The sequence below is a fragment of the Theropithecus gelada genome, chromosome 1 (genome assembly GCF_003255815.1).
Source record: "Theropithecus gelada isolate Dixy chromosome 1, Tgel_1.0, whole genome shotgun sequence".
Classification (NCBI taxonomy): Eukaryota; Metazoa; Chordata; class Mammalia; order Primates; family Cercopithecidae; genus Theropithecus; species Theropithecus gelada.
In genome coordinates this window covers 190,952,389-190,966,786 of record NC_037668.1, presented here as the reverse complement: position 1 = coordinate 190,966,786, position 14,398 = coordinate 190,952,389, and the positions used below count along the sequence as shown (strand labels likewise).

The window sequence follows — 14,398 nt, the reverse complement described above, 5'->3', positions numbered from 1 at the left end:
CTCTTTTAATATCCTTATTCTGGATTCACTTAAATGGAAACAGCCTCCAGTATTTTTAGCTGCTGTGTAATCAAAGTGAAAAAGAAGAAGGAAATGTATATATTTTTCTTTCCTAGTTAGAATAAGAGAAGGAATTGCTCATATCTTTTAGCAGAGTCCCTGCTGGGAAGGGAGGAAAACACCAGGAGTCTCCGTTTGCTCCTCCTCTGGCCTAGACAGGATTTAAACCCAGGGAGGGAAGCCAAGGAGAGACGAGAACAAGGGACGACCAGCAAGTACCAAGGTCTGCGGCAGGAGGAGACCGGCTCACAGGAGCAGCAGCGTTGGAAGAGGCACCCAGCAGCCTCCCAGGTGAGAGTGCCAGTTGCCCAAGCTTTACTTACTGGAGGGAGGAAGGTGGCCAATGCGGATGAGCTCAAAAGTGGTGGCTCAGGTGCCTCCATTCCCGAGCCTGAAAATCTGGGCAGTGTAATTAGTCTCTTACCCACTCCATGAAAAGTTAAAATGAATTGGGAGGTACCTCTCAGGACCCATGTGCTGCGTCCTTAGTATTATACGCCAATCTCAGACAGGGCTAAGCATAGTTATCTTCTTTCCTGGCCAGATGCAGTCTGTGTTGTATCAGTTTCTACCTGGAGTAACACATTTTTGTATAAAATATTTCCTTTAAGATGTTCCTTCTCATCTTTTTTTCTTTTTAACTTATTTACAATGTCAAAACTTTCTCTCTCTCTCTCTCTTTTTGGATAATTTAGTATTTGTTATATCTCATTATTCTTTTAAATCCTAAAACAGAATGGTTATTTTAGTTAGGATTAGGAAGCTAGGATAACTTTCCCGTTTTCTGGATTTTGTGTGAATCAGTTAAGGGGATGTTTGCAAACACATTTGAACAGTTTTGAAGTATATCCAGACGTTTAATTTTACAGGTTTTAATTATTATTTGTTTAGACGACAACTTCTCTCCAAATCCCCATACTATTACCCTCACACTACCTCAAAGAAAACATTTCAAGATATCTCAAAAACTTGGCCAGGCGCGGTGGCTCACGCCTGTAATCCCAGAACTTTGGGAGGCCGAGGTGGGCAGATCACCTGAGGCTGAGATTTCGAGACCAGTCTGACCAACATGGAGAAACCCTATCTCTACTAAAAATACAAAATATTAGCCGGGCGTGATGGCGCATGCCTGTAATCCCAGCTACTCGGGAGGCTGAGGCAGGAGAATTGCTTGAACCCGGGAGGCGGAGGTTGCGGTAAGCCGAGATCGAACCATTGCACTCCAGCCTGGGCAACAAGAGCAAAACTCCGTCACAAAACAAAACAAAACAAAACAAAACAAACAAACAAACAAAAAACCACGCTACTTTTTGGAGGTCTTACTTTTTACTTATTTATTAATTTTTGTGCTTGGGAGAGATCTAGGGGAAGGATGGAGAAAGAATGAATGAGAACAGGCAGGGTTCCACTTAAAAGCATGAAACCTGTGTTGCTTATATAAGCATTAAAAGAAAAGAACAAGTTCCAACATAAAAGTAACAAACTACCCACATCTGGACACAGATTAGCCATAGTGCCTAAAATCCACTGGTTCTTGGAAAAGCTGAGGTGTCACCAAGGCATCAGATGGTACCTTGCTCGGTCAGGGCTACATATTGACAACTGGCCTCTTGACATTCAGACATTTGTTGCAGACTCAGAATCAAGGTGACAGTGTCAGACACAGGAAAAAATAAGAGTGTCAATACTGGTATCGTTTTTCCCGGAAAGAAGGAAAGAAGGCACCTGGCATTCTTTCATACAACTCTTAAGTACTGCTTTGTCCCCAATTTGTAGGCTGCAGCTGACTCCTGAAGGAGGGAAAATAGAACAAATGATTTCAAATCATCCTGTGGCTTCTGGTTTTCCAGTCCAGTGCTGCTCTGTGGTTTGAAATGTAGGGTGGGCAGAGCTCTGTTTCTGAGAAGATGCCTGAAGAAATTGTGCCCAGGCCCAGTGGAAACTTTTGTCCATTCACTGCTCATTCCAGAGCCTTGGCTCCAATAGGATCTGGATACAGACATGAGATCATGGTTTAGGTCCTGTAGCAGCATCTGGAGCCACCAGTCTGTGAGCTGAGGATGCTAAGATCTCAGGCCTGATCCATGGATGGACAGGGACTTTGCTGTTTCTGCCACAGTGGACTCACTGCTAATGCTGCCCAGCCACCGTTTGAATCTGTACCCAGCTCGTGTGAGAGTGGAACAGTGCAAATGCTTGGAAATTAGCAAACACTCTCCGCCTTGCTAGAAGGCTGGAACTTTAAAGTTACTTCAGTATGTGGAAAAAAAACACATTAGCTAAAGAAAGAAATTGCAGAGTTTTTGTTTTGTTTTGTTTTAATCTGATGCCTCTCACATCCACGGATATTAGGGCTAATTTGATACAAAGTAATACTTAGTCATTCTGGAAACTGGCTGTTTGGTTGAATATGGGAGAGGAAGGTTCCTGAATTTAGGTCCTGGGTCTATTTTATCTTGTTATTGTGCACGAGGTTGGTCCCACAAAAGCTAAAGGAAGTTCTTGCTGTGAAAAAGTGATTCATCCTCTGGGGGTAAGTGACCATCTTTGCCTGATGTTTAAGAGGAGATTTTAAAGTGTTTTGCCCAGAGCCTGGCATGTAATAAATGCATAGAAAATGGTAGCTACCATTATCATCACCCATTTAAGCCTTTGCAAGGCAGATTAAGAGTCAGTTGTCAAAAGAAAACACAATGAGCCTGTGGCCACCCCTGAAAAAGTGATTGAGCGCTGAGGCTGGGTCAGGACACCATCCTTGATCTTTTCAAGCCTCAGGCGGGTGGGCAGACTTGATGGGATGGCTCTCCAGGAAAAAGGTTCTAGCACAGTGGTGTGAGAGTCATCTCCAAGGACTTCCTGGGCACTCTGTGGGTGTCCCACAGAACTAGGAGAATGGGGGGACAGAGTGATGCCCAGAATGTGACCGTACTAAGCCCTATCACATAAAACCAAATTTCCGTTCTTGTCCACACCTAGCTGTCTTGTATCCTACATGCAATGCTTGCACAGAGTTCAGCGTCACAGAGACTAGAAATAAAGACGTTTGTATGTACTTGCTGCCCCTGAAGTTTAACCTAGGAGAGACAGACCTCCCTTGTACATCCATGTTCTTGGATCTGAAGGAGAAAGAGATACAGAGGTGAAATCTGTTGCCTAAGCCTCCAGTTCACGGTGAGTTGAACCAGGGTAGATTCCTCAGCCAGCTGAGAACTTGCTGTCCTGGACCAGGTTACTTGGGAAGTACAGGGAAGACCCCTGAGTCACCCAGGGCCCAAGCTGAAGATCATTAGCAAAATATGCCTAAGAGAGTTAAGAAAGCAGTGACAAGTTTGCCCGTGTTTGTGACATTGATGCATCCCTAGCCACTCATCTCCCTCATTTTCCTTCATAGTTTAATGATATCCACCCTGTCATTTGGGGACAGAATATCTTCTTAAGTGACTCTGCTGGAAATCCACGATGATACACTCTTTCTAAAACCCAAAGCAGTGCTTTCATTTTCTTGTGGTTAACTGTCAAGGCAGGATGAGATAATAAGGGAACCAGAGAAAGCCCTGAATTTAAGTATAAAGGTCTGTAACAGTGGCTAGAAATTGGCTACCTCTCTTCTTTGGTGTAAGTAGTATTTTTTTTTCCTGACCCAGGGTGTGTGTCCTTCTTTGGGGAAAATGAGGTGACACAGAGACCATCCACCCCTGGGGGCCAAGAGGACCATCAGGATTCAGGGGCCATCCTCCTCCCTTGGCCAACGCTTAGATGCCATCTGCCCCTGCAGACAGAAGTCTCCGTGCACTTTGGTGTTTCCTAGGAAGGGAATTCTCCAGCTTTTCATGAGAAGTGACTGGGACTTAACCTCCATGTGAGGGAAATGCAATTCATGTTCCCAGTGGATCATCCTTGGCACCACTCAGAGGAAGTACAGGCACAGGATTTAGTTATCGATTTATTAATTTTTAACTGAAAACCCAATTTGTATCTTGGGTTTCTTTTATTTTCAGGAAAAAAAAAACCCTGTCTTAAAAACATGTGGCAGAACGGAGGACATTTGGTGGGTTTTTTTTTGTTTATTTGTTTTGTTTTTTATATATACAGGACATATAACAGAGAGATAAAGAACACAGATGTGGGTAGTGGACAGACCTGGTGTATGATCCCAGCTCTGCTGCTTTTTAGCTGTGTGTCCTTTGGCAAATTACTTAACTTCTCTGAGGACCTGTCACAAAGAATGATATCAACTGACTCCCAGGATTTTGAGGATTAAATGAGGATAATTTTTATAGCGTTTGGCACAATGTCCGTTATCTAATAAGCACACACACACACACACACACACACACAAATCCAGTGGCTATTACTATTTACTTCACAAAATATTACTTTGACAGGACTGTGCTATGAGGCTGGTGATACAGAGGGGATCAACACAGTCACAGCCATCTCTGTCATCTCTGAGCTCATGAGGATGCCTGGGCTAGGAACATGCATACAGATTTGGTGGCTGTCAATATTTGGCTGGAAATTAAAGCCACAGGGGTAGATGCAGATACCAAGAGAGAACACAGCAGAAGCATAGAGCCCTGCAACATCTGAAGGCAGAAGTAGGGGGACCATCTGTGGTCAGTCGTGTACCCCTCAAAGAGCCTTTCTGGTAAAAGCAATACAACGAAGCATTTGTTCCTGAGTCTAATGTATCCCTCCCTCCCAGCTTCCCACACCACCCAACACCTCTCCTGCAGTTAGAATTAAAGACCTGACTAGCCTCTGTAAGACAATGATTCTTGGGGACAACTGGTTTTCTGTGGTTCCTACATACACATTTCCTGCATGTAAATGCCCTTTGCTTCATGCATCCCTGAAGAATTTACCCAACTTTCCATGGGAAAATACCCCTCAGTAGAATAATCCTCCCTATTTGGAAATGTATCATCCTCCGTTTTGCTTACAAAAATCTTCTGCCCTCTCTGCCCCCTCCCCACCGTCACGGAGCTCAGCCTGTGGTTTGCTGTGCATACTGAAAGAGTTGATGAAGTCATCCTTCCCTTCTGCTATTAAACAAGGAGTCTCTCTCCTGCCACGTGTTGAAGTGAGAGCCAGCAGGCTTCTCTTCTTTCTCATTACACTTGACAGAGTGTTAGGTTGAGGATTTCCCTTGCTCTCATCTTCTTTCGAACAATCAACCTACCCAGGAAAATCTGAGTGCAACTTTTGGAATCTGAGAGGCAGTAATTAATGAGGACATCTTGTTACAAATCAGAAGGACAGGCAACACCAAGGGCTCCAACAGGGACTTCTGGGGTTTCTCATATTCCAGGCTACAAAAACAAATGCTGTAGACCTGGGCTCTGGGCAGCCTTGCTGTGGTTTATGGCAAGAGTCCATGGCTTTTTTTGTGTGTGTGTTCGTTGAGAACTTCTTCAGAAAACCATCTGCACTCCATTTATGTCTCAGGCTGGGGGTAGGGGGTGGGATGGAAAGCATGGGCAGGGAAGTTTGCTTTTTCAGCCCTATTTTTGCCCAGGAAGAAGATTTTTGGATAGTGGAAACTCATAGGCTGCCATGAACACAGTAGGTGCTTCAGAGATCAATATGAATTGTTACTGGGGAACGGCAGAAGTACACAGGGGTTAATGGCTCCATTGCTGGAAACTGTGCACCTGGGGTTGCATCTGTGGCCGTGTGCTCATCAATTGCATAATCAGGACATGTTGCTCGATGCCACTGAGCCTCAGTTCCTATCCTGGGGATCAAGTGGAGAAAAGTGTGTGGCTTTTATCTTTGCAATGAATGTTTAAGGATGGTCATTGTGAAATATCATTATTTTTATCCTACACCTGCCTTCCAATTCATTCTCCTGGCTTCCCACTCCCTCCATCCTCTGACACAAATCTCAAGCAGCTTCCAGAGCTTTTCTGGTAGCTTTTGGTCTTAGAAGAGAATTGCTTTTGTGAAGGCAAGTCCATTTCAGTATTGAGCCTCAGTCTGTCATCCAGGTCACATCTTTTCTTCTTTCTCAGCTCAGACCTGACGCTGGAACCTGCAGAGAAGCTGGAGGGAAGGGGCTTGGTGCTTTCCTCCCTCCATTTCTCCCTCCCTGACATGCATGGCTGCTTCTGGCTTCACCAGGTTGCTGCTGCCTGGGGCGAGGTGGGGATTAGAAAAGAAGAAGAGGGCATTTTTACTTTACTGGGGCTGTTGTGGTTCCCTCCATTGGATGCCCTTGTTACGGCGAATGCTCCCAGTGCTGGGCCACCCCTCCTTTCTGGGGAGCTTCTGTGGGATCTTTAGATATTCCCCTTCCCACCCACTGAGCATGTCCTCCTGCAGTCGCCGCCTTGGGGTGGCACACTCCTACTGAACGGTGGACATGCACCTCAGCTCGGGCCCTCAACTGCCCTCTTGGCAGCTCTAACATGCCTCATTTCTGTGACATCAAGTTGGCCTTGCCAAAGTCTGAGTTTCAGGCCTCTCACACTGCAGCCCCCTGTTCCAGCCACGCTTCCCTCTGTGAATTCCTCTGGGCCAGAATCAGGCACTGGTCTCTTTGCCTGCCACTCCGCCTTATTCATCCTGACCTCACCCCCAACCCCCAAACCTCCAGTAGCACACTCTCTTTGAAATGTGTGGGCACAGCCAGGTGCGGTGGCTCACGGCTATGATCCTAGCACTTTGGGGAGCTGAGGTGGACAGACTGCTTGAGCCCAGAAGTTCGAGACCAGGTTGGGCAACATGGTGAAACCCCATCTCTACAAAAAAACACAAAAATTAGCCAGGCACGGTGACATATACCTGTAGTCCTGGCTACTCAGGAGGCTGAGGTGGGAGGATCACTGGAGCCCAGGAGGTGGATGTTGCAGTGAGCCATATTTGCACCAATGCATTCCAGCTTGGGTGACAGAATGGGACTCTGTCTCAAAAAAAAAAAAAAAAAAAAAAAAAAAAAGAAAAGAAAAGAAATGTGCAGGCACTTATTACCCATGGTCCAAGTTGCAAGACAGCAAGAAGTGTCCCATTGACTATTTCATTCCATCTGCTGGGTGTTGAGTCCAGTGCCTGAAATGCACTCAGTGCTCAGAAGAAGTGAGCTATTATTATTATCAACAATACATGTGATAGGAAGAGCCACGAAGGAGTGGGAGGGCAAAGGGGTAACACAAAGAAAAACTCTTCATAGGTACCATTCTGTTTAATTCACAGTGGTGGCACATCCCTTGGGTACAACATGTATAACAGATGAAAGCATTGCATAGGGACATGTATCTAACTGCTCTCTTTTGTCATTTGTATCAGAACGTCATACTGACGCAGAGCAAGCATAGGCTTGCAATCAGATGGGTCTGCGTTTGAATCCTGGCTCTGCCACTTTTAGTTGGACAACCACTGGCAAATGACTTTACCTCTCAGATCTGGTTTCCTTACCTTTTGAGTGAGGAGAGGAACACTGAGCTTACATGGCAGCTCTGGGGATTAATTACACGGATTAATGCACCTAGCCAATGCCTAGCGCGTAGCAGCAACTCAATAAATAACATTTAGCATCTAATACGATTGAGATTCTTCTTCTTTTATTCTCCCAGGGCTCTTCATCCCCTGTTTCCTCAATTTCCTGATACTAAATGAATTATGACTATTAAAAGTAAAACATTTTACATATTACCAGAATTTGGCTTAGTGGCTAGAAATATTTCTTCCTTTTATGATCAATATAGTTGAAAGTTGCCTTTCAACCTAGGCATTATTAGTATCATTATTATTATTATTATTTGAGATCGAGTCTTGCTCTGTCACCCAGGCTGGAGTGTAGTGGCACGATCTTGGCTCACTGCAGCCTCCGCCTCCCGGGTTCAAGCAATTCTCTATCTCAGCCTCCTGAGAAGCTGGGATTACAGGAGTGCACCGCCGCATCTGGCAAATTTTTGTGTTTTTAGCAGAGAAAGAGTTTCACCATGTTGGCCAGGCTGGACTGGAACTCCTGGCCTCAAGTGATCTGCCCGCCTTGGCCTCCCAAAGTGTTGGGATTACAGGCGTGAACCACCGTGCCTGGCTGGCATTATTCTTTATAGTAAAAAACATAAGGAAGAAAAGGAAGTCACATTCAGTACTTGATTGAAAACAAAATAAATCTCAAAATATTGACTGAGCCCTGCTCACGTGCCAGACATGGTGCTCACTGCTGTCCACATCCAAGAGGGGTGACGCGCTGTCATTCCCACGTTACAGACAAGGAGGCGGAGGCTCAGGATGAGGAGCACTTTTAGAGATGCACATCCTGGAGCCTGTCTGAGGTGCCTTTCCACCATATCCCAACTGCCTCTCACCACAGGCAGGGAGAGCCTGGGCTCAAGCAAAACACAGACCACAGGAAAGGACTGTGTTTCCTGACTTCAAACTTTGGCATAAATAATTGCAGTCTTAGGTTGGTTACAGAAACCCATTGTCAAGAGACAGCTCTGCAGATCAGTTTCTAGATAACTGCTGTACGCAAGCCCAACTGGGATGTGTCTTGTGACTGAGGTTCCTGTGAGCAAAATGTGAGGTGAAAGCGGGGTCTCTTGTGGTCTGTCCTGCCTCAACTTGTTAGTGTGCAAAGAATGGGCCATCCCAGATGGGGATTGGGGGCACAAGGGGAAAGGACTGGAAAGAGGAGTTATTCTGCTCATTGACAGTGGTGAAGACACCACCTCCTGGTGAGGGAGGAGGCAAAACCTAACCGCTGGCCCCATCTCAGGTCATCTGCTTGACTGACAAATTGGGCCACCCATGCACGGATAGATTTGAGAAACAGTGACCAAACCTCTCAGCATGTGTGACTGTGCTCCTGCCCCAGGAGGGCCCCAAGATGAATCAGTCCTGTCCTTAACAGGTTCACAGCCTAGTGGGGAGACAAGCTGCATACAAGAGTAACTGTAATACCAGGTCAACACTCAAGAGACCAGCAGTGAGGGACAGGTCCATTTCTCTGAATGCTTAGCAGAAGCGAGGCTAGTCTCTAGCTGGATGAGGCAGGGGGACAGGAGAGAAGACTTTGTGGAGCGGGTAATTTTATTAGAAATTCTTATATTTTACTGGTACACAAGTAGGTGTCATGAGCAGGACGCTGGCCCTGCAGTCAGTGGACTTGAGTCTGAGTACAGGTTCTGCTCTTCCTGGCTGTGGAACTCAGGACAACTTGCTCAGCTTCCTCATCTGTGCAAAGCAGCGTGGCATTGTGGGGATGAGCGTGGACTCTGGGGTCAGATTGCCTGGGTTCAAATCCTGGTTGGCAAATCATTTAAAGTAGTAGTGCTTCCGTTTCCATATCTATAAGATGGGGGTAATCATAGTATATTCCACAAACAATTGTGAGAATGGAATGAGTTAATAAATGTGAAACACTTAGAACATTTAGAATAGTGCCTATCACACAGCAAGTGCTCTATGTGCAGCTCTTATTGTTGATGTTGTTAAGAGGGAGGATAATATTAGGGTTGCTGTAAAGATCCAGAATTAGGGGGATCAAAGCGTGACACACAATAGGCTGTCAACATAAGAGAGCTGCTCTTATTATTATTAATAAGTGCAGGTGAGCCTAGAATGAGAGGTGAAGAGAAGGGCATCCTGGGCAGTGTGAACAGTAAGCAAAGACAGGAGGCAGGAATATGCAATCTGTGAGGCAGGAAAAGAAAGTAATTTGGTTCGGATCCTTGGGAGAAATAGAATGAGTTCTTTCTGCTGGTTTCTCAGCTTCCTGTGGGCTCTTAGAATCGGTAAAAAAGCCAGCTTCCCTCAGCACATCTTCATGGCTTTCTTTTGTAATGTTTCTAAATACAGGCATCCTGGAGGGTCTGCTCCCTGTCTTTCCAAGGATGAGTCTCCAGGAGATGTTCCGCTTCCCCTTGGGGCTCCTGCTTGGCTCTGTGCTCCTGGTGGCTTCGGCCCCAGCCACTCTGGAGCCTCCCAGCTGCAACAACAAGGAGCAACAGGTCACTGTCAGCCACACCTACAAGATCGATGTGCCTAAGTCTGCCTTGGTTCAGGTGGAGGCTGACCCTCAGCCCCTCAGTGACGATGGGGCTTCGCTTTTGGCCCTGGGTGAGGCCGGGGAGGAACAGAACATCGTCTTCAGGCACAACATCCGCCTTCAGACGCCACAGAAGGACTGCGAGTTGGCAGGCAGTGTCCAGGACCTCCTGGCCCGGGTGAAAAAGCTGGAGGAAGAGATGGTGGAGATGAAGGAACAGTGTAGTGCCCAGCGCTGCTGCCAGGGAGCTACTGGTGAGCTCACCACCTGGTATTCATTCAACAAACATTTCATGAGTACCTATTATGTGCCAGGGGCTCCGCTAGCCTCATGAGCACTTTGTGACTCTGGCGTGCTCCCACTTCTCATTCTAGGTTTTCTCTAGGGGGCCCATCCCTATTTATTCATTTATTCACTGGTACTAGCTCCAGGGAGCATCTGGAAGCTGAGCAGGGAGGGACCAGCATCTCTTGCAGAGAGTCTAGACTCCTGGCCTATTGCTTCCAGATGGGAATGCTTCTAGGGGCTGTCATGCCTGTGAATCAAAGCTCTATTCAGAGAGGAAGCGATGACATACACAGGAAAGATACGGCCTTGGAGCTAGACAGGACAGTTTACAAATCCCGGTTCTACCACTTTTTAGCTGTGTGACTTTGGGCAAATCCCTTACGTTTCCTCAACTGTCCAACAAGGATAATTCTATCAACTAGTATAGTTCTGAGAACTAGAGATGATGCATAGAAGATTCCTGGTCCTTAGTGGAATTTACAAATCAGTAAATTATAATTATCTTATTAGTAAATAATTACAATTGTAAAATAATTACAATTTAATTTTACAAATAATGAAGGTTCTCCCCCCACCCATCCCCCGTCACTTTTAAACATAAACTGCCCAGGCTGATCCAAGGATAATGAACAGTACTTTGGCATAGGATTTCATGCCTGAAGGAATTGCTACGGTTAAGAGCACCTTAACTTTCGGATCCAGATACAGAACTCGGCACCAGGGCCACTGCCATGAATAACCAGCATGGACTTGCCTCTGAGGAGCCCCCACTTTGGAAGCGTTTTTAGGAAGGAGAGAAGGTGTTCTGAGAAGCAGAAGGTGGGCCACAAAGGAGATTGCACTGACCGGTCCGCCCTCCAGCTGCCTCTTGCTGTGTAGGGTCAGAGAGGGGAGCCTGGTTAATTCCCTTCTCCACAGTACCCATAGTTAAGAGTAGGCTATTTTGTGGCTTCTGCAGTTTCGTTTTTCCAGGCTTCAATCTGGACTCATTTCACAAGGTCCCAGCCTTGCTAGTTCCAGCAAACTCCAACCTGCCTGGATCTCACTTTCCCCCCAGGAGTCCTGCCCCACAGTGACAGCTGGCCAGGGTGGAGCATTTAAGGCCCCTCCATAGGAAGGCACTAAATAATGACCACCATGTAGAGAGGAAGGAACAGGGGGAATTCACATGGGAAGGAAAAGAAGGGTGGGTCCTGCAGCCTTTTCAGGCAGAGAAAGGAGGAGACGTTTGCAGATGTCACAGATTAGAAAGCCTGGCCCAGGCTGGAAAGGGTCAACACCTTTTCTCACTTGTGGAGCTCCACCATCCTCCAAAAAAGAGCCGTGCAAGACCCAGAAATCACCAGACCCTTAAGAATGGGGCTAGTGATTTCTGGGTCTTGCATGGCTGATCTCAAAGGAAGGAGATCCCCTCGCACAACCTTTCAACCCAGCCTACTGTTTTACCTCTCCCTCCCAGATCTGAGCCGCCGCTGCAGCGGCCACGGGACCTTCTCCCTGGAGACCTGCAGCTGCCACTGCGAGGAGGGCAGGGAGGGCCCCGCCTGCGAGCAGCTGGCTTGCCCCGGGGCGTGCAGCGGCCACGGGCGTTGCGTGGACGGGCGCTGCCTGTGCCACGAGCCCTACGTGGGTGCCGACTGCGGCTACCCGGCCTGCCCTGAGAACTGCAGCGGGCACGGCGAGTGCGTGCGCGGCGTGTGCCAGTGCCACGAAGACTTCACGTCTGAGGACTGCAGCGAGCGACGCTGTCCCGGCGACTGCAGCGGCCACGGCTTCTGCGACACGGGCGAGTGCTACTGCGAGGAGGGCTTCACAGGCCTGGACTGTGCCCAGGGTGAGAGCGGAGATGTGCCCTCGGGCCGCCGGACTGTTCTTTCCAATGCACCATTTAACTGTCAATTACACGTTGTTCCCTTTGGGGGTGTCTTCCTTTAGCCTATCCAGACTAGTGAGTCCCAATCCCAGAGTTTCTGATTCTGCGATGGGGCCTAAGAATTTGCATTTCTAACAAGTTCCCAGGTGATGCTGATGCTGCTGGTTTGAGGCCCTAACCTTGAGGACCGCTGGTCTTGTGATCTAATGGCTGTGTGTGAGTGTGTGCCTGTGGTGAGGGGGTTAGTATTCATTACCTGTCGTTCAGCTAATAACTTCTGGGGGTCGGGAATGGCGTCTTACACATGTCTGCATCCTGCACACCCACCCTTATAGTGCTCAGGGAATACTCACTGGGTCTGGATTGCCTCCCTTGCTCACCCTCTCTTCCCTGTTCCTGTTCTGCCTGCAGTGGTCGCCCCACAGGGCCTGCAGCTGCTCAAGAGCACGGAGGATTCTCTGCTGGTGAGCTGGGAGCCCTCCAGCCAGGTGGATCACTATTTCCTCAACTACTACCCCCTGGGGAAGGAGCTGTCTGGGAAGCAGATCCGAGTGCCCAAGGAGCAACACAGCTATGAGATTCTTGGTTTGCTGCCTGGAACCAAATACATAGTCACCCTGCGTAACGTCAAGAAAGACATTTTTAGCAGCCCACAGCATCTACTTGCCACCACGGGTGAGGAAGCCACCTGATGCCCCAGGGTTCCCAGGAGAGGCCCCATTCTAAATGTTTTCTTTCATTATTCCCACAAATACCCGTCAGGCAGTTACCTTGACTTGGAGTTTGAAAAACACAGCTGCCACAATCCTAGGTTCTGAAGAGTCCCAGTTCTCTCTCTTCTTTCCTTGCTCCCTGATTACTGGGTCCTCTAAGCCCATGAAGACCTGCTAGATGGGGGCTCATGGGGTCTTCTCTGTCCCTGAGATTAGTAGGGTCTGCACCTTCTCATAAGCAGTCAAAGGGTGGACCTGCATCCCCAGTCCCTCACTGAACCCCCAAAGCCATTCAGAAAGTTCAAGTCGGTATGGGTGAGAGGCTGCTGAAGCCACCTGTATCAGTTAGATTCATCTCGGTGGGAAAGACATGACACGAATAGGGTAATAAATTTCAAAGTTTAATCAACAGGTTGTTCACAAAAGTGTGGGTGGGGGTTGGATAGTGAAACACAAAGACCTGCATCAATAAGGATACACTCCTGCCTGAAGGGGCAAGGGATAGACGTTGGTACTTGGACGCAGAGAGAACTGTGGAAAAGAGCTGCTTGGTGGGATTGTTTTGGTAGAGGGATGCAGGCAATCCACTGTGTCTCCACAGAATTCTGTCTTCTGCCCTCTGATCTGCTGATGATTCCTGCTAGCTGAACCTGGAAGCCAGAGGGTCAGGGAAAATGGCTGATTCAATTCACAGAGATCATAGCCTGGGGTACAGAACAAGATGGAGGATGGTGGAGGCTTGATATGGAGAAACGGAACCTCCTGTGCACCAGCAAATGCCACCAAAATGTTTAGAAGGATAAGCATCACTGCTTACTCTTTAAACATTCTTGTTTCCTTGTGAACATTCTTAAAGCAGCTTAGATCTTCAAGGATTTGGAAAAACGTAGTTGGTTGAATGACTGAATCATTCCTTCACGCAGTACATTTTTATTGAACACTTACCATTTGTCAGGCACTCCTCTAGGTACTGATAAAAATTTACTGCCTCCATCCTGCCCTAAACTTCTAGGGAAAGATCTAGGAAGATACAGATGGATGGAGCTTTGGCATGCAGTTGTCTTTGCAGAGACATCAAGCTGCCTGTCCTTTTTGGCGGTGGGACTAGGATGAAGGTGGGGATGGGTCAGTGTTGGAAAGGACTGTGAGAGACTTGGTCATCATGAGGGCACCACATGTGATTGCCTTTGTCAGTGCCCTCAAGCTAAAGACCCCCAGGAGCACCCCTGTAGTTAAACAACTTGGGTGTCTTGATTGTTCTAGCATGGATGACTGCACACTATGGGAGACCATAGGGCTGTCTCAGTAGACAGTGTTAGAAAGGACTGGTTAGAGAATTTGGGCCTGTGTTATGTAATTTGGGGGAAAGTGTAAGGAAGCAGGGATTGGGTGCTGTCAAGAAGTGGGGAGAACCTCTCCCCTCTGAGAGGCTAAAGTTGGTGATTGTAACAGAAGTGGTCATTACTC

The 14,398-nt window shown here is 47.4% G+C and overlaps 1 protein-coding gene across 1 annotated transcript in view; it reads left to right on the top strand.

Moving 5' to 3' along the window:
- The first annotated feature begins 279 nt into the window (after nucleotides 1-279).
- TNN (tenascin N) overlaps nucleotides 280-14,398 on the top strand; it is a 71,367-nt gene continuing 57,248 nt past the window's right edge. Inside the window, exons 1-4 of the mRNA XM_025404818.1 lie at nucleotides 280-351; nucleotides 9,868-10,311; nucleotides 11,805-12,179; nucleotides 12,630-12,893. Of these exons, the coding sequence (XP_025260603.1) occupies nucleotides 9,903-10,311; nucleotides 11,805-12,179; nucleotides 12,630-12,893 (1,048 nt within the window). The 5' untranslated portion in view covers nucleotides 280-351; nucleotides 9,868-9,902. The remainder of the gene's footprint in view (nucleotides 352-9,867; nucleotides 10,312-11,804; nucleotides 12,180-12,629; nucleotides 12,894-14,398) is intronic.